The 20629-nt window shown below is 39.8% G+C and overlaps 1 protein-coding gene across 4 annotated transcripts in view; it reads left to right on the top strand.

Annotated features, from left to right (window-relative positions):
• Nucleotides 1-9778, top strand: part of snap47 (synaptosome associated protein 47) — a 60308-nt gene extending 50530 nt beyond the window's left edge. For all 4 annotated transcript variants that reach the window (XM_048529711.2, XM_048529710.2, XM_059646165.1 and 1 more), the window contains one exon: nucleotides 4864-9778. In XM_048529711.2, the coding sequence (XP_048385668.1) occupies nucleotides 4864-5010 (147 nt within the window). In that variant the 3' untranslated portion in view covers nucleotides 5011-9778. The remainder of the gene's footprint in view (nucleotides 1-4863) is intronic.
• Nucleotides 9779-20629: the final 10851 nt, after the last annotated feature.

The raw sequence follows: 20629 nt of genomic DNA, 5'->3' as shown, positions 1-20629 counted from the left end.
ACTTGCATTAATACGGTGCTTTATGATCTTCACTGATAAAAAAGGAAGCTAGGAGGAGATTGAATAAAGATGTTTAAATTCTGAAAGCTTTGATAAAGTGAGCATTAGAGAGGCAGTGATCAGGGGCCATGAGTTTAAAATTTCTTTGTTATTGAGCAGGACAGATAAAAAGGAAGTTTCTAATATTGGAGCACTGAATTATTTGCTGGAAAGAGTGTTTGGAGTAGATAGCATTGGTTATTTTATTGGAAACTAATAAAAATTTGAAACAGAGTACATGAACAACACAGTGGATGCGTTTTCCATTGTCCTGTCAAGGAATCAGCATTCACATGATGGGCCAAATGAGCACCATTTGTTCTGTTTTTCCTTTAGTATCTTGTGCCTTGGAAGCATCTCAAAGTACTTGACTTACTTTTAATTACTATGAGATTTAATGACTATTATGAAAGCAAATGTGACAGGCATTATTAATAGCAGGAGATCCCACAAGCAACAAGAAGAACAACCAACATGTATGCACAGTGTGTATCGTACTGGGCTCAAATAAAGATTCAAAATGCTGCAGAAATTCAGTAGATTTGACAGTGTTATGTGTAAAGAGAAACAGCTAATATTTCAAGTCCGATATTTGTCTTTTTCAGACCTTGGAGGCCATGTAAACATTAAAAAACAAACATTCAACCTAATAAAGGACTCATAGTACAGACAGTGGGAAACATTCGGATTCATAGCAGTCTCGAAGCTTTAAAATCTTCTCGAGGTTAATCTATTACTGATAAAGAGCTTCTCTTCATTCCTGTACTCATTGAAGAGCTTTTTTGAGCTATCAAAGTATGAATATAGAAACTCTTACTGAGATAATTGTAGCTTTTGAAGCTCAGCCAGGTGTTCACAATGAGTGGCTTGTAGGGGAAATCAAAAAATAAATATTGAAATTGTTGAAACAGAGGTGAAACCAGTTGGCCTGTCTATCAAAGCAATCTAGTGGAAGAATAGATTTAATCTGCCTCCACCAGTTGCGTTTTTCTTTGGGTGGGTCATGATATAAATTGAGCAGTAGCCAATTTACCACTGGTGCCCAGCCTCTCACCCCAGCTGACTTATCCCTATAATATGTTGGGTGTGCAAGCCTCAAAGTTGACAGCCTACAAAGCATTGCTCAAAACAAGCAATTGCAGCATGTGAATCTGCCCCAGAAAGCGTCCAAAGCTCCTCAAAAAAAGTACTGTCAGGCTGGCTCCTTGGAGAAACATTGCTCCTGTAAGCAGAATGGAAGGAACTGCTGAGGAGCAGTTTGGTTCTCTCTTTGTTGCTGATAACCTCACTATTGGATTACTGGCAAAAAACACAAGGAGGGTCTCCATTTGTGACTGCAAGAGCAACTAACTTAGGAAGCTAAGTTTTGACAGTGAGGGAATTGTTGGAGGAGATTCTGCCTGGCCTGGATCTGGAATGTGGAGTTGGGTGCCACTTTTTGTCAGGGCTGGGTTTGGGAGTTGGCTGTGGCTTTTTGCTGAGTTCAGAAGGAAGGCTCCTTTTACTTGGCTGGCTTTTTTGCCAGAATCAGGAGTTCTGTCAGCTGGATCTGAGGTCCAGAGCGAGGTGAAAGTGTGTTTGTTTGGGGAGAGAGTAGAAGGCTGCAAGCATGTGGGGATTGAAGGCAGTGAATGGAGACGTAATGTACAGAGGAAGCTGCATTGGGAAGCAGGGTAGTGAAGAGGAGGCTGTAAGGGAGACTGGAGTGAGGAGAAGGAGCCTGCAAGTGAAAAGTCGCGTGGAGAGGCAGATTGGAAGGATGGGGAAAAGAGAGGCAACGAAAGAAAGAACAGTTTTAGACTTGTCAACAACTGAACACTCGTAAGTGGGATCCGAAAAAGGGTTAAATCTTCGAGACAGTGAATTCCTTGGAGATTAATATGGAACCTCTAGTTTGAATTTGCATAGGTTCAGAAACTGCTATGTTTAGAAAAAATGTAGCAGATATTACTATATCGAACATTGTGTCACTTGTTAAATTTAAATGTGAGATTAAGATCCAAGATACAATAGATGCAGCAATCACATTAAGATTGAGTTCCACCTTTGAGCATATGGTAAAGCTGGTGATGAGCTCTTATCTTGCCAGTCTGTGGAAATTGTGTTTAGATGCTGGAATTTTGTGTGCAGAAATGTCAGTTATTTTGGAGGAGAGGAAAATTTTATTAAATTATGGTCATGGTGGTGTCTAGAGAATTGAGGCTTTCTTTGTGTGTAGCTTTAAGTTTAAAGGAAAATCGCTGATTTTTGAGAATATTGATGATTTATATTAACCCTGTTTCTGTGAGAGTCCCAGCAGCCCTTTGTCAACACACATACTTGCGAAATTGTTATCATTGCATCACTTAATAAATGAGTTAATAAGTATAGAAAAGTATCGTCTGAAAGCTAAAAGATAGCCATTAGGAAAGCCAGGAGGAGCCCTGGAGAAAAATATTATTTTGATCTCTGCCAGACGTGCTTAGATTATGTTCATTTTGGCCTTTTAACAAGGTCATTGACCTGAATAATATGATTCCATCACCAAAATGTAGTTGGCGTGAGCAGTCCAGGATAGCAGATGTTGGGGGTGGGGGAAGCAGGAAGGTAAGGGCTATGATTCAGGAGCGCACCAACCTCCCTTTCCCAGATGTGAATCTCCCCTTTCCTTCAGTGCCACTTATCCGACAGAATGTAGCCCCCAGCCTTCTCTCTCCTGCCCTGGGCTGCAGGATTCTGCCTGGTCTGAAGCCACAGTTCTCCAAAGAGCCATGATCCTCTTTGGGCTTCTTTCTGAATTCTCAGCAGGATTATGTCTGACATTGCCAGGTGGGATATAGCTGCTGGTGCCAGTCAGATTGGCCAGTCGCAATATAGTAATTCCAACCCACTCCATAAAAATCCTATGGATTTTTGTTTTAACCATCACTAACAACTACATCTGTTTTTTGGTAAAAGTGTAAAGAATGGGTGAGTCCATTTTGATTTAGTCCCTTCCTCCACCTCCTGCTATCATGCCCCAGCTCCCCAACTTTTGATGACCCATCGTGGACATTGCTGATAATGGGAATTCTGTGAAAACTTCTAATTGGCTGCACAGGTGATTACTGGTGGTGGTTAATAGCTTAACAAAATTAACTCATGGGGATTTGGTGGTGGTAAAATCATTCAGTTGTGTGTGATAACACTTTCAGCTATATAAAAAAAAAAGTGTGGGTGAGGGGGCCCTTGTGGTGCGGAGGTAGTATCCCGACCTCTGGGTTAGGAGGCATGGGCTCGCATTTCACCTGTTCCAGAGGTGCGTGATAACACCTCTGAACAGATGGATTAGAAAATGCCTAAAGAGAGGATGACACAGTGTGACACAGTGATAGCTAGGAGGCCTGGGTTCAAGTCCCATTTGAATATTAGAATCATACTGTACAGAAGATGCCCTTCAGCCCGTAGAGTTGTAAGACTTGAAATACACTACTACCTACACTAGTCCCACTTTCCCACATTAGCTCCATAGCCTTCAATGCAATGGCACTTCAAGTGTTCGTCCAAGTACCTTTTTCAAAGGTAATGTGGTGATTTGGAAGACGAACAGATCCATGACAGTTAAATAAACCTTATCACCTTAAAGAATGATTATATGTCTTTGATAAGAGCATAAGAAACAGGAGCTGGAGTAGGCCATCTGGTCCATCGAGCCTGCTCTGCCATTTAATACAATTATGGTTGATCTTTTTGTGGAGTCAGCTTCGCTTGCCTCCCTGCTCACCGTAACGCTTAATTCCTTCACTCAAAAACATTCAGCAAGGTAGCCTCAACTCCTTCACTATACAGGGAACTCCACAGACTCGCAACTCTTCAGGTGAAGAAGTTCCTTCTCGACTCAGTCCTAAATTTGTCACCCCTGCACCATGGGTAAAGTTAACTATAAACCAAATTTACTATGGACTCTGGCAATTCTTCAGGACCTCATCCAAGGAGGTCTGTGTAAACACACGTTTATCACAACATAACTCTATTTTTGAAAACCACCTCTTTCAGTTTTCATCGAACCAAGGTCTGATCATCTAGTTTGTTGCCTTAGAGTCCATTTTTGTTGGTTAGCTTTTGTGGAGTGCTTTGCTATGCATTTCACATTAAACAAATGAAAACTGTTTCTGAGCATTGCAGCTTTGAAATACTTATCATTTTGCGGTGTAGTTAACAAGTAACAGTTAATTAATTATCTGGAATTATGCAACCTTTGAGTCTCACTGAGGTCCTGTACAAGTGTGGCATACATTGAAAAATTTCTCAATTGTTTGGTACAAAACAGTTCGTGTGGAACTTGCTGCAGGCTTATGTCCAGATTATGCTAACTAAATTTCTGATTCTGGAGTATTTTCTCCCTTTTTCACTCAACCAAGTTCTACACTCTGGAATTCCTTACCTAAACCTGCCTGCCTTCTACCTGGGTTATGAACAAGTTCTGTACTTAAGTATGTATGTAAGTTGGTGTGTACCCAAGTTGGAACACAATACAGTCCAATGTAAAATAAAGCCCTTAGTAAGTATGTGCAAATGTTTTCATGTTGGATCTTCAGAATTAATATTAATATAGGGCCGTGCTTGTAAGTACATTCCTGAGTTCGACATTTGTAAATTGGGACCGCCCGAACGCTTTGCTCCAACTCGGCAGCAGTCCCATGAAGTCCTCAAGTTGGTTTGTTACATTGACCTAGCTGCCAGTTCCTGTGCGGTATGATGGAAATGAAAGGGAGCAATTCATACCAGGTGATGCTGTTCACAACTTGAACCTCCCAGAATTGGTGTATACCAGGAACATCTCACTTACATACTCTTTCATTTTAGATCTTACGGAAGTTGAAGACAATTGCGCTGGATACTGAGGCTGAGCTAGAACGCCAGGATGAAGTGTTGGATGTCATCAGTTCCTCCACGGACCAGGCAACATCCCGGATAAACATGAGTCACCGGCGAATGCGGAAACTCCTGTAGGACTTGAGCTGACCAAATATTGCAGTGCTCAGTCATGTCCAACATGGCTCCCTCTTCAACAGACTGTCAGCATTTAGACGGAATGCGTCAATGAGCTGGAATGACAATGTGTCAGATAGCAATGAATTGAGTTCTCTCATTCCTTAAAAGTTTGAAAGGAAAGACTTGTTTGTGTGTACTTGTCTTGGGACTGTTGACAAACTTTTTATAAATTGTTACAACAATCTGTGGCCAGTCTGCCGGTTGGCTTCATCACCAATATATCCACATACGCAGAGGAGCTAAGAATGTGCTCTTTTCAATCAGACACCATTTCCATGGCAACCATCGTACCATTAATATTCAATTGTTTTAGAACACTATAAAGTTTAGGCAAAGGCAGGAAGGCTTGAAAGATATTGTAGATTTGCAATCTATAAAAAAAATCATCTTTAAAAGCAATGAATGAGACTTAATGACACTAATTTTTTTTCTAAGGGAATATAGATAGATATACCCTTGAGTCAAGATTCTCCTTGTATGGAGTATGTCTTTCTGGTTGCTTATGAATTTACAACTGGTACTTCACTGGGTAGAGAAAAGTCATGCTAAACTAAATGTGCCAATACTTGTCTTGTTAAAAGTTTAAAGCTTGGACAAATTTCGCTACTCCATGACACATTATTGCTTCTTCCTCAGGTTATTCCTGGTGAATTGTATCCCCTAGAGATCAACAACAAAGTGCCAATAATATGCAGCTGGTCGAGCGGTTTGGAAGTTTTTCTGGTGAGACTCATCACCAAAATGTTTCTTCCTTGAGATTCTGAGAGCAACTTTTACTTCAAGATTTCCTGCATTTGTGGGCCTTCCTTGCATTTTGTGTCTTGGATGAAAAGTTTGATTAAGTCATAATTATTGCTTTGCAACAAGACAATATTTGGAGGGGAAAGAGAACAGAAATTTGTAACCTAGGCCCTAAGGCCATAGAGTGAGTGGTGGGATTTGGGATTACAAAAGCTCAGAACAAGTATAAGAGGGAGTGAGGGTTGTAATCAGGTTTAAAATTGACTGCACCAGTCAAGAATCTTGTTTCAGTCAGTTGCTGCAAATACAATTAGTGCAAGTGAATGATGACATTAATGTATGGTGAATTCCATTTGTTAGCCATCCTATCAGTTGCACTTTGGGAATGCTTTACGTAGCGCATATTCCCTCAAAAAAAATTGAACAAGGCAAACAGACTTGCAGCTCTACTCTCAATGGTTTATTGGACTTTTTGCTTCAATGCAATAATCATGCTTAGCCCTCCCTAGACACCTCTCTTCTGTGTTCTACTAGGATTTGGTCTGTAGGTGACATTTTCATGTATGTGCTTGAACTCTAGGAGGGGTGGGAAGTGAAGATAAAGTACTGTTATCGACGCTGCCCTTTTGCTACATTAGTGGCACCTGAAGAAAGTTTTGATGTGTATACCACAAAGGTAAAGTGATGCTGATTATTGCTGTACCTCTATCACTGGTGACTGCAGTGGTGAAGTAAACACTATGAAGAATTAAATGTATCACACGAGATATTAAAAAACAAAATTTAAATGCATTGCATTGGTATATTGTATGGCACCAATATGCTAAACACACACTGCAATATATACTTAGCATGCTAGTGATAGTTAGGGCTAAAATATCATTACTGCATCAGCAGTCTCTCCAAGACAATCTGAAATTTTAAATCAAGTGGCCTTGGGAGTTTCCTCTATATTTGACATATCTCTTTATAATGTTAATTTGCTGCCTGTTTGTACTTATGGTTAGCTGCAAATGTATACATTAGGATGGTGCATGGCTTATTAAGTTAAATTCTTGATTTATGGATGAAGTTGTAAGCATAACATGCATATCCAGTATGTAATGCTAGGTAACATGTTCTCCTTTTGATGATTGTGATGATTTTGATGACATTGCATGGGCATGTCGCTACCGCTGTGAGTGGATGCAGCTTTCCTGTGGAGACGTAAGTGGAAAAAGTAGGAGGACCAACAGGGAATGGTGCACTTTAATAAACTTCAAGATATAAATGGAGCACTTTCTACGCTGAGGAGTTACGTTCATTGGCATGGTCTATTTGGCAGGATCGCACATGTAACTTTGAAATGTCTCATTAGTTGACTGCTTGTTGTGAATCATATTATACTAAGACATGCTGGAAATGTTCAGTAGAATTGCTTACTTTTAAGATTTAACTTTGGCATTGTTTACAGTTATTTGAGTGTACTGCACTTAATATTTTTGCTTTGTGATGGGTATTGAAGGGGGATTAACAGTCCCTCATTTCCATCACCACTCCTTCCAAACTGGGAGGTGGAATAATGTTTATAGAGACATAGGATATTTGACATTGTAGCACATGGATAAACAACACTCAATGTGTTGAGTCTGCTTTCATGGATGGATGAATTTGAGTAGGTAAGCTCAGTGGGAGACAATTGCTATTCTTGCCCTACCCCTACACAAAAAAAAGCCATGAAAGGAGAAGGAGGTGCAGTGAGAGACTGCAGATTATCACTTAAAAATAATGGAAGTCTTGAAAGCTTGAGCTTATAGGCACTGTTTGGCAGGATTGGCACTGAATTCGCAGCTATTGCTTGTAAACAAGATGTTGATGTGATCTTGGCAAAGCCTGTAGTTATTGCATTTTTTTTTCTGGAATGTCACAACACTTACCTGGACATTTTGCTTTTCAACTGTACGAAGTGCATTAGCAAATTGCTACTGGTATATTGTTCCTCAGCTTGTTACTGGATTCTAGTAGGTTCTGAACTACAATATTTCAGTGTTACTGTTTTGTCCTTGTTACTGATAGTGCGACTGATGTACATGCACCTTGCTGTCAAAAACAATTAGTCTCCTATAGCACTTTATCCTCAAGAAATAACTCCTTTATTTTCCCAATAGATCTCAGCCTTCCGAGAAACTATCCCACCATCTTTGCATTGAAGAATTTGGCTGCATATCAAGGATGCTGTGCCTTGGCCATAACTTTTCAGACCACCCTTTACAATTTTTGATATTGTAAAAATTAAAATCTTTGTCACTCGCAACCTTTTAGTTCATAACAGAGATTCTGTGTTGTCTTTTCCTGCAGCTCAGCTGTCCTAAAAGTATCGTTCCAGGCTTGTTCTTTTTCCTGCTATATACGGGGTATATAATGTTCTTTCAGAACAACTACCTTCACGAGAGATGGTGTCCCTCGTCTCATTCCTGATAATTAGCATTAGAAATTAATCATGCCTGGTTTTCACCTATTATGCTGAAGGCTCCTTTATAGTGACACCTTCAACTCCAACAGGAAGAGGTGTGGGAAGCTTATCTCGATTCTGTCGAATTCATATAGTGATTCACTTTTTGTATTTTTGCTTTTAATTCTTAACATGGTCGCTCAGTATAAGAAGTAGATATTTTACACTTATCATCAGCCTGTGGACCTTCCCACACACAAATGTAAAACTTCCTCCACTGCCCAATAATGTGCCTTATTCCTAATTTTGGAAGAAACCTTTCTTCTTCCATCAACTGTGACATTTCAGAAATTGCACACCCAGTGGCCTTAGTGAGATTGCCAATTTAGTATTGAATGTAGGTAGCATATTGTAGATTTACAGCCACTAGGAAACTGTTTAAAAACTCTCCGATCTTCTTTCTCTTCAAATGCAACTAGACGAGAGAAATTGGACTGAACTGAATTGAAGCCAAATATTGGAGTTAACGTAACATCTACACAGGTTCTTTCACAGTTCATGTTTTAAGTTTGTTCTAGTGAATATCATTACTGTAATTTCCAAATTAAAAATTATAATCAGCCTGATCACAACCATGGGATAAACCATAAACTGTTGATTCCTAGAACACTGCTTCATAGTCACTGGTTTTCTGGCCTTGATTTGCTACTCCATGGTCCTTGGTTTTCTGGCCATGATCCTCTGTTGTACCGATCCTGGTTATCAGGCCATGCATTTTGATCATGGTCTGCTTATCTAAGCATTGGTCTTTCATCAGTGGTGCATGCTGTCTGGCTGAGAGTGCCCAGTCAGTAATGCTTGGTTGCCTTGGCCACAAGTTCTTATGTATAGACCTTGGCTATCTTATGCCATTGCCACTTGCCCTCTTGCAATTGGGGCAGCAGTCCAAAGTCAGACAGCCTATGAGAAGATAAGCCTAACTTATCTTGTACATAGATATACGTTTTTATTTGTTGATCACAAAATAATGTGTTTTAATTTTTTTTTCTGAGCCTTAGATGCTGGGAGAATGTTTTCTGCATTTCTGTTTGATTCACCATTTTGTTTTCTAATTCTTATTGTGTGGCCTAAAGGAGTCCATGGTATGCAGTCCACAAAATGAAAGTTTGGGCACCCCTGACATTACTTATATTTGATGCTCTCGAGAAGTGTACTGCCAGACCAATGAATGAAACCAAATTCCTGCCAGACACGGTCATTCTGCAAATTACAGCATTGATTTTCAAATGGAATTATATATGTAATTTTTTTTGTTTGTGTGGTCTTTAAGATCAACCGTTGATTATAACGATAGAGGGAGTTGAATTTCAAGTGGTTTCAGGTAATTGTCTACAGACTCTCTATGTTTATGAAAATGGTTTGTAATGGGGAGCAGGCATTATTAAATCTCTTGCTTTCTGTACTATATTACTGATTTGCTGTATGGAATTGTACACGCTGCCTGTGTCGTGTTTGCTTTGTACAATAAATACTGAAATAAATCTACAAACCACATTACAGAGGCTGTGTTGAAATTTTTGGATGTCTCTGTTACGGCTGCCTTACCCATATGTTTACACAGTTCTCCTGTGTTGTGTCCTGGGTGGCATAGCAACAGTGTACAGAGGAACGCTACTGACTCCATCTCTGTCTCAAGAACACAGAAATAGTTGGAAGATTTATTAGGTGCTCCCAAGGGTAGGCTCAGAGCCTTCCTCTGCAAACCTTAGGAATTCTCCTACAGCTTTGGTCCTATAAATGCTGGTTCATTCTGTGTTTCTGAATGTAACAACATTTGATTAAATACTAATTATTCATGTTGCTGGAATGCCTAAAATTTGTTGCTTATTTTAAGTTGTCATTTGAAGTTGGTGATGGAATACCTTCTTGACCTATTTGAGTACAGGTTTCATACAAATAAGTAACTTCCTAGGACATTGCAGAGAGCATAAAAAGTCAACCCTCTTGCTATCAGGTTAGAGTCACATACACGGTAGGAATGACATATTTCTTTCTCCAGAAGTTAGGACTACCAGTTGAGTTTATCGAACAGTCTGACAGCGTCAGTCACTTTTACAGAAACCAGCTTTTTAAAGTTAATTTACACTTGTGAATTTAAATTTAGCGAATTGTTAGTTTCTTGTACAACAATAACACTGCCACTGCTGACAAGTGTTGACTAATTGCCCATTAAGAGGGATAGCCATTGACACTTGGCTAGATGACAATTAGATACCTCCAGCAAGTCTATATCATGAGGCAGGGACTGCCAGTAAACCCTGTTCCTGATTCTGGCATTGCCAAACATGCAGATGCTAGCATTTTTGCTGCAGACATCTCTGGAGATCAGGAAGTCCGAGTTTGGTTAAGCGAGTTGGCAGATGGAATATAATGTGAAAAAATGGCAGGAAAACTAGAAGAGCTAAATATTATTTAAATGAGGAAAGACTGCACAAAGCTGCAGCACATAGTGCTTTGGGGGTCCTCAAATGAATCACAAAAAAGCTTGTGTCCAGACTGAAGTGTGTAATAAAGGCACGTGGAATGTTGATCTTTATTTCAAAGGGAATGGAGTGTAAAAATAAGGAGGTCTTGCTAAAACCATATGAGGCATGAGTCAGAACACACCTGGAATACTGTGGACGGTTTTGTTCCCCTCATCTAAGGGAAGGCATTGGAGTGGTCTAGAGAATGTTTGCTGAATTCCTTCTGGATTTGAAGAGATTTTCTTATGAGGTGAGGTTGAGTAGTTTGGGCTTGTACTTGTTGGAGTTTAGAACATTGAAACATGTAAGATTCCAGGGGGAGTTGACAAGGTAGATGCTAAACATTGTTCCTCTGTGTAGGAGAGTGTAAGACCAGAGGGTCTAATCTCAGTTTAAGGAGTCACCCAATTAAGATAGAGACAAGGATGAATTTCTTCTCTGAGGTGGAGAATCAGTGAAATTTTTCTGGGCTTTTGAAGCTGGGTCATTAAGTATATTTTAAGACTGAGATTTTTAACCAGAAAGGGAATGGAGGAAAGGCAAGAAAGTGGAGAAATATCAGATCAGCTGAGAGATCATTGAATGGTGGGTCAGATTTGATGGGCTGAATTGGAACAGAAAGTTAGCCATGTCTTAAAGTCATTTTACCACTCAGTTCGAGACACTGAAGTCTTGTGTAGCTGACCAGCTAATCTTGGGATTAAACCAGGACGTGGATGATACTGGGCTAATGAGCAATATATTTAACCACTGGCTGGTCAAAGCATGAGGAATGGAGCTAGAAGGGCTCCCAAAGCTAGAGAAAGGGTGCCTAAAAACGCACAAATGATATTTGGTGATAAGGTGCTGCTTATTGTCAGAAATTTCCTTTGCAGGAGGGGTCACCTTGGCAGCTGCAACTTCAGAAATTTCGGCTTTGCCTCAAAGCCACAGCACTCAATAGGTGGATCACTCCCAGCTAAAATAAAAATTCCTGATGCCCATAGTCTTGGATAAGTGTTAGAGTTGGCTTAAAGGAGATGGAAAGTCTTGAGGAATGGTGAATGGAGGAGAGTGTGGGTGGGAGTGTACTTTGTGTATTTTTAAAAAATTGCCACTTGCCAACAGCCGAGAGCTTCCATTTCCACATTTTCCCTTCCCATGCAGAACACCAGCTCTGCTCTCCATTCAGCTGTGAAGAGGGGAAAATGTATTTGGTTATTGCTGAAGAAAAGACAACTCTTATTCTTGTGCAACACGTTTAAGATTTAAAGTTTTAAATCTAAACGGAATCCTGGGAGAATGAAGAAAAGACTTAAATTACAGGGTGGTGAGTGTAGAGAAGCAGCATAGGTGGGCTGCAGCCATTCAATTGGAAATTGGGTGGATATTTGGCAGAAAAAAATCAAAATGGGGGGGGTGGGGTTCGGAGAAGAATAAGAGCAGAGGAGTTTACGGTGCACTTCGAATTGCAAGGATATTTCCAAGAATACAAACACAGGATTGATGCCAGAAACATCGGCACATGGAATAACTTGCAGGTAAACCTGTTAGGGTTATACAATACGGTGATTAGTCATTTTGGCTTTTCCTTAATAAATTCTTACAGCTGAGAAGATGGGGGGCTGTTTGGCCCATTTATCCCATTATGGCTCTCTAAAAGACCAATTCAGCCAGCCCTCCCCACTCCAAACACCTGAATATCTTTTCTACTTTAATTATGTATACAGTCTCTTATCTAGTGTTTTTTGTAATCAGGTCACGATCATTCACACAAACTTCTGTTTTACAGGAATACAAGAACCCTGAAGTACTCATATTCGCAAATGTAAAGAATTTCCTACCACATACAGAAACAGAAGTTGCTAGAAAAGCTCAGCAGGTCTGGGAGCATCTGTGGAGAGAAATCACAGTTAACCTTTCGAGTCGAGTGACCCTTCCTCAGAAATCTTTGACCACTTAGACAGACAAGGGAAGCAGACGCTCAGTAAAATTACCACCTGCAATCTCCCTTCCAAGCCAGGCACCACCATGACTTGGAAAGGTTTTGCTGTTCTCTTGCTGTAGTTGAATCAAGAAAATGTGCATCCGCTGGACTGCAACAGTTCCATAAGGTTGCTCACCATCACCTCCTTGATGGTAATTAGAGGTGAGCAGCAAATCCCTTCCTTGCTGTGCTCACAGCCCTTGAAAGAATAAGTCTGCGAGCAGCATAATGCTGCAAATTCTACAACCATGTTGGTTTAGTGTACTGACTTTTGACTAATGACCAAGGCTACTGTGGAATGTTTATGCTCTCCTAGTGGTTAGTGGCATCTGGTCATTTACTAGAGTAGGTAGAGGCCTAAGTTGCTGCAATGGAATTGTGTTTACAAGGTTTTCCTAATTAGTAATTGGTTAACATTTTTTGAAGAATACAAAGTGTGTTTGAGAACATGGAAATACCACTATATTGACCAAGTCCTCCTCTTTTTTGACCCATTCATGTTCCTCTGTCTCCTCTTTTTTCACTCTGGCCCCATTGCAACATTTTATTTTTCTCTAGAGCTGGCACTTAAATCCATTTAGAAGTTTTGAGACTATGGCACTCCCATCTCTACAGACGGAGCATTTTTCCAAATCCCTTTCCTTTAATTTCCAGCATCTTAATCTTACAGTTGTGGTTTAAATGAAATAGGATCACAGGAATTTAAAAAGCTTTGTGTTGTCCATCTGGTAACTCCCAAAGTTTCAAAAACCTGCCATGTACACTATCTCTGAGACCCATCAAACCCTTTCTCTGCCAAATATCTATCTCATTCATCTTTAATTTGTTGACTACATCCAACTCAGCATTCTTCCCACAGTCTGTCCTACATATTTACTGCCTACTGGGTAAAGTGGTTACCACATAGACTGACGTAGAAGTTGATCTGCTGTAAAAGTTGATCCCAACTTTCCAAGAACAGTCCATTCTGACTGAGCTCATTGGCACACTCTGTGTTCAGAGAAACTCAGTAGACACTAGAATGTGAAGCAAGAGGTTTCTTAATTTTCTCCATTGATGCCAAATCAAGAGTACAGTTTTCCCACTGAGCTACTGGGGGACCTTCAATAAAGTTTTAATTTTCTGTTGAAATGTGGACGTAAGATTGTAACAGACTGCACCAATCAGTCCAAGAGGTGTACAGCAGCCATCTGGCTGTGAGCATTGGCATTAAGCCCCTCTAAAGCATTGCCATCTAAAGTTGACCCCTTAATTTAAATCTTAAAAAAAAGACCTTTTACAGGCTGATAAATGAAAATGTCATTCACTTTCTCGAAATGAACTTTGGGCTGTGACAGTACTGTACTTGTGAATTATTTTTTGTTGTCTTGTTTGACGCTGGTAAAAACTATATATTTATTGTCTAGATATAATTGCTTTAAGCAGCCTGTTATTGATAACGGTAGTAATGAGTTAACAATGGAATGCTGAACTAGTATCATCTGCAACCAAGACCAATGAGAGGTGTCAGGCTTTGTTCCCTGAAGGACATGAGTGAACCAGTTAGATTTTGTTTCAAGGTTGGTCCACAGTTCACCAGATTTATAAAATTCCACACTGGGGATTTGAACTCAAAACCTTTAGGCATAAAGCTACTACAGTGCCACATTTATACAAATTGACCTACCCATTCTTCTGTTTTCTCCACTGAGAAAAAGATCTGTCAGAGAAAATGTGCTCTGAGCACAGACCAATAATTAAGTATGATCACAGTCAAGAACGTTACATAACAAAATGGACAGGTGTTACGTTAAAATGTATGAATTCAGTAAATCCCAGAACTGCATGTACCTTGGTGCTTTCAGGTAAGGGAACTTTGGAAAAGTGAACGTTAATGTGTTTGTTCGGGCCATTAGTCATATCCAGGGCTTATTTAGAGACGTTTTAAACCCTTTAACTTAATAAAAATGTGAAATGGGAAATCTACAGTTAATGCATCTTACCTGTGAGAAGTTGATAATCTGCTTACAAATCTTAAAAGTGGAAAAAAAAGCTTGATTCTATTTCTAAGACCCAAGACCAAATTCAGTTTGAAACACCTCTGCTAGCCCCAATTCAAAATCCTTTCTGTTTCCTGTTGTGTCCCAACAGGTGATCCATTTTGGAGATGCCCAGTGAATGGTCAATTGTTTTTATTAAACCACCAGCCTTTGTTTCTTTCAAACACAACCACAGAGCTTCTGATGTGTCCTCCTACTTGATCTGGGGAGTAGTTGCTTTTGACACTCAGGCTGAAATGGAAACTTGCTGTGTTTCCCAGTATTAAGCCTGATGAGAACAAAATAATCTAAAATAGAGCAAAGTTTTGTTTAAAATCTGGTTTATGTAAAAGAACAGCTTATTCTATACAGGAATTAAAAAAGGCTTGGTGCAGAAAATGTAAACGCATCAACTTCGTGAGGTAATCTCCGTGGCTAGCCTCAAAATGTTAACTCTGCTTTCTCTCCCCATAGTTGCTGCCAGACTTGCTGACTTTCACCAACAATTTCTGTTTTTGTTTGAAGAAGTAACCTACAAGATTACTTTTTTTAAAAAAAATCCATCCTTGGGATATTGGTGTTGCTGTCAAGGCCAGCATTTATTGCCCATCCTGGGCAGCTTGCTCTAAAACAAACTAGATAGAAATAGAAACCCAGTAGGTCTACAGCAGCTGTGGAGAGAAAGCGGAGTTAACTGTAATGCCTTTTCTCTATAGCCACTGCCAGACCTGCTGAGTTTCTTCACCAATTTCTGTTTGTTTCAGATTTCCAGCATCCACAATTGTTGTTTTTATTTATTCATTTGTACTCTGCCCATTTCTTAGGACAGTTGCTGCAGATCTGAAGCCAGATCTAGACTAGTCCAGGAAAGGATGACAGATTCTCTGCCTGAAGAGGGATATTGAGCCACATAGAAACATAGAAACGTAGATGTTAGGAGCATGAGGAGGCTATTCAGCCCTTCAAGCTTGCTCTGCCATTCATCTTGATCATGGCTGATCGTCCAACTCAACAGCCTAATCCTGCTTTCTCCCCGTAACTTTTTTGATCCCATTCGCCCCATGTCCTACATCTAGCTGCCTCCTGAATTCAATATTTTGGTAATTAGAGATAGTATCCGACCCAAGGAAGCAACGTACAGATTGGCTATTCATTTTACAAATATAAATTTTATTCCATTATATTAATTAATTGAATTAAAATCTGCCAGCAGCCACAAGAATGTTTGAACTCATATCTCTGGAACATTAGCTTGGTCCTCTGCTTTACTACCTTAGTAAGATTACCATTATGCTCCTTTTCAACTTGGTGGCACAAGCAACATTTACAGAGAGAAAAAAAATCACATATTCAATCAGATTCTCTGGCTTTATCCAGACGTAGAACAATGATTGGTGACCTCCATTCACTGCTGAATTGCAACTTCTACCTCCAGAATTCATTGACCCTGTAAACATAAATAGATACTTAGATTTGGCAGGAAAGCACTCGGGTGGGAGAAAGTGCCTTTACCACAGGCGCTCAGTGGTACGGGTGTGAGCCAGCACTGATTAAATACTAACTAAATGTAAATAAATACATCTTTCTTTGAGTGCCAAAATAACTAGACATGTCTCTTAATTGCTGATGCTCATCCTGTGCATCAATGCTAACTTGTCCACATTCCTATTCCTCGCCGTACCCTCATTTTGTTCAGATTCAATTCGCTGAACTATGCCAGGCCATTTTCTCACTTTTTGGATAGACCTACTTGCCACAACTACAGAAAACCAAACTTTTTAATAGTTAGCCTATTCATAATTTTTTTGTTAGCTAAGAGTGCACAACTCTGGTTCTTTTTGATTTGTGAAACTCCAATAATCCATCAATTCAGACACTTTTATTCTATGCTTTAGGCCTTGACCTTCAATAGGTTTCAAAAAAAAGTCTCTCTCATGAATCTGTGTTTTCCTGTGGTAAGTGTTCACCTGCCCCCAGTCATGAGGTAGGAATTATTCCCTTTATTAAAGTAATTTGCCTGTCTTTATTTTGCTGGCACAATACTCAACTTGAGGTCTACTCATTCCTACCTACCTGTTCTCCACTTTCTGATATGATACAAGATATCTGGAACAATTGTTCACATCCATCTATCTTCAATTCCCCAGACTATCCATGATTCCATAATTTGGGTAGGTGGAACAATACATAATGTGTTGAAATGTTTTTCTTTTCCATGAGAGGGCACCAGTGTCTTGCCTTGCAGGATCCTTCAGTACAGGGAAAGCCCTCAACTTCAAGCCAAGTTGAACAACAGAACAAGACTGTTTCTTAAAGAAAATAAACAGACCCAGAGAAGCCGTATACTTAAGACCAGTCCACACCCATCCACCTACAGGTCAAACCGTTGTCGGTTTGCAGTCAATATTTTTCAGCTGAATTAGTTTTAAACCAAGATCATTAATGATAAAAACTATTCGATAGTTTATTGATTTCTTTTAGAGAAGTGTCAGCTTTATTTCTAAAACAGTGCAATGTTGCTATTTAATTAAATATTTTATAATAAAAATATGTCCACTCTTTCCTCCAACCAGTTTATACCAAGCAGATGTTGAAATAAGTATGCCAAGGTTTATATTAGTGGTTCCTGGTTGATGAGGTTTAAGTTCCAGATTCAGTTTACAAACACTTTGTAAAATTGATTTCATTTTACGTTCTGCCCATCTGTTCAACTCCACAATTGGCAACATTTGAAGCACGAAAGCTTTGCAGGGGGCATTACAGCAGGTTAGTACTGCTGGCTTAATCAAAAGTAAAATGCTGCAGATGCCCGAAATCTGAAATAAAAACAAAATATTTGAGAAAGGAGACAAAAGTCAACATTTTGCGTCCAAAATTCTCCATGTGGAACTATCATTGTTGGTTTAGTGGTTAGTCTGCCCCTTATTTGATATTCTTTGTTCTCACTTTTTACTTTGTTATTTTGCTGTCTAGGCTGCCATGAAAATTATAGCAGTCATAGGTCTGAAACAGGTGAGATCATGACCCTAAAACGGCTAAATGGCCTTTCGACGATCATGGCAAATTCAGTTATTGCGTTGTATGTGACAGTACTCTCATTCTAATTGTGCTTAGTAGAGCAGAATGTTAGTCATTAAAAGAATAAGACAAGGTTTACTATCAGAAATGACACTTGAGATGTAATGGCAAGACTCGTAAAAGTTAGCATGGTTAAAAATCCATTAGTTTGCTTCTGTTAACTAAGCTAATTCATTGAACTGGTGTAGCTTTTTAATTATTTTGATATCATTCAGAAAAATAGTATTTTTCTGTTTGATTGGAGGGAATCTGATCATGACTATTTCTCCGATTGTGCAACTTACTGAGGTATAAGGAACATTAATGGTGCATACTTCATCTCCTCTAGCATTAGCTTGGTCTGTCTTCAAAGAGAAATAAATGTGTGAGAGACAAGGATATCTGTTTCGGGTCACAAGGGGAGCTCATTGTTACACCCCTGGGTCTCACTATTGTGTAAGTGTATAAAGGTCAGTTTGAATCAACTCTCGTGAAACTAAAACACCCAAGCACTGCTGAAAGTGACACCGCAGAACCTGAGAAGGTATCTACAGCAGACTCAAATTTATAACAGGCCTTCGGTTGTTTTATATGTTCTTTCCCTTTCATTTAAAAAAAATATATAATTTTTCCAATATTTTTTCATGTATATATTGCTCTCTTCCTTGGAGGAATATGCTACCTTCCTTCAGGTGCCTCAGAGCGGCCATTTTTAATTCGTGAGCTTTAATTGTTAGATAAGCAGAATATTTGAGTGTGAAGAGCAACATAGCCAAAGTTGAGAGATAATGGGAACTACAGATGCTGGAGAATCCGAGATAACAAAATGTAGAGCTGGATGAACACAGCAGGCCAAGCAGCATCTTAGGAGCACAAAAGCTGACGGGGGTCTAAACTTGTTATAGCCAAAGTTGATCCATCTTTACTCAGTCCACGCACTTGATTTGTCATTGTAGAGTGATCAAGAGAATCTGATACTCCCCTGACTTCCCACCAGGGCCGAACAGCTACCCTCAAGAAATCAGTGATCTAGCACAGATCAGACATTCAACTTGTGACTTAGTGCTGCTCGACATAGTACAGTTACCTTCATAGTCAACAGACAAGTCTTCAATCAAAAGAAGAATTTGTATTTATATGGAACCTTTCACAACTTGAAGGCATCATTTATGACACTTCACTCCAAGATTGTTTTGCACTACGGGTGTAAACCAGTTTCCTTCTCTCTGAATCCCACCATTTCCTTGTAAGGAAAAGTAAAATCTTCCATTTGGATAGTGCCTTTCATGACCACTTGATATCAAAAATGCTTTACAGTCAGTAAAGTGTATTTGAACTGTAGCCGTTGTTGTAATGTAGGAAGTGTGGCAGCCGGCTTAGACCATAAGATTTGGGGAGCTGAGTGATTGAGTTTGCTCTTCCATTTGATCGTGGCCGATATATTTCTCATCCCTATTCTCCTGCCTTCTTCCCGTAGCCTTTGATCATTTTACTAATCAAGAATCAATCTATCTCTATCTTAAGTACATTCAATGACTTGGTCTGCACAGTGTTCTGCAGCTATGACTTCCAGAGATTCACCATCTGGCCGAAGAAATTCCTCCTCATCTCAGTTCTAAAGGGCCGTCTCTTTACCTGAGGCACAGTCCTTACTTCCCAGTCTCTCCTACAAGTGGAAACATCATCTCCATGTCCACTGTATGCGGGCCTCTTGGTACTCTGTGACATTCAATGAGATTCCCTCTCCTAATCCTTCTAAATCCATCGAGTACCAACCCAGAGTCCACAACTGCTCCTCATATGACAGCCCTTCATCTCTGGGATTAGCCTTGTAAACCTCCTGTCTCCAAGGACAGCACATCCTCCCTTTAGATATGGCCTAAAACTGCTCACAGTATTCCAAATGCAATTTGATCTTGTACAGCCTCGATTGTCCATCTCTGGTCTTGTATTCTAACTGTCTCAAAATGTATGCATTGCATTTGCCTTCCTAACTGCCAATGGAACCTGCATGTTAGCCTTAAGAAAATCCTGAACTAGGATTCCTATGGCCCTTTGTGGCTCAGATTTCTGAAGCCTTTCCCCATTTAAAAAAGAAATAGCCTATGCCTTTAAACTTCCTACCAAAGTGCACAACTTCATGCTTTATCATATTGTATTCCATTTGTCACTTCTTTGCCCGCTATCCTAACTTGTTCAAGCCTCCCCATTCCTGAGCACTACCTGCCTTTCCTCTTATCATTATTCATCTTCAAACTTAGCAACATTGCCCTCAGTTCCTTCATCCAGTTCATTAATGTATTATATGAATAGTTATAGTCTCAACCCTGAACAACTCGTCTAGTCACCAGCTTGCATTACTGAAAAAAAACTCCTCTAACCCCACTCTCTGCCTTCTGCCATTCAGTCCATCCAATGCCAGTACCATACCCTTAACATCACAGGCTCGTGTCTTTTTGTTTTCTTTATGCTTTCTTTGGATGAGGGCATCACCGGCCAGGCAGCATTTATTGACAAGTTCTAATTGCCCAGAGTCAACCACATTGCAGTAGGCCTGGAGACACTTGTAGGCCAGATCAGGTAAGGATGGCAGTTTGCTTCCCTACAGGACATGAGTAAACCAGATGGGTTTTTCCTGATAATCAGCAGTCTCGCCTCTCTCCTACCTTTTAGATATCTTGAAAAAAACTCTTGCAATCTTCTTTTATATTACTGGCTCACGTACCTTCCATTTTCATCTTCTCCCCACTTCATGCATTTTTAAAGGCTTCCCAATCCTCTGGATTCCCAACTAATCTTCACCACATTGTATGTTTTTCTTTTTGCTTTTATGCTTTCC

This window comes from Stegostoma tigrinum, chromosome 5, assembly GCF_030684315.1.
Source record: "Stegostoma tigrinum isolate sSteTig4 chromosome 5, sSteTig4.hap1, whole genome shotgun sequence".
NCBI classification, from domain to species: Eukaryota; Metazoa; Chordata; class Chondrichthyes; order Orectolobiformes; family Stegostomatidae; genus Stegostoma; species Stegostoma tigrinum.
Note: the sequence above shows the minus strand (reverse complement) of the source record. Positions and strands in the feature narration are given on the sequence as shown.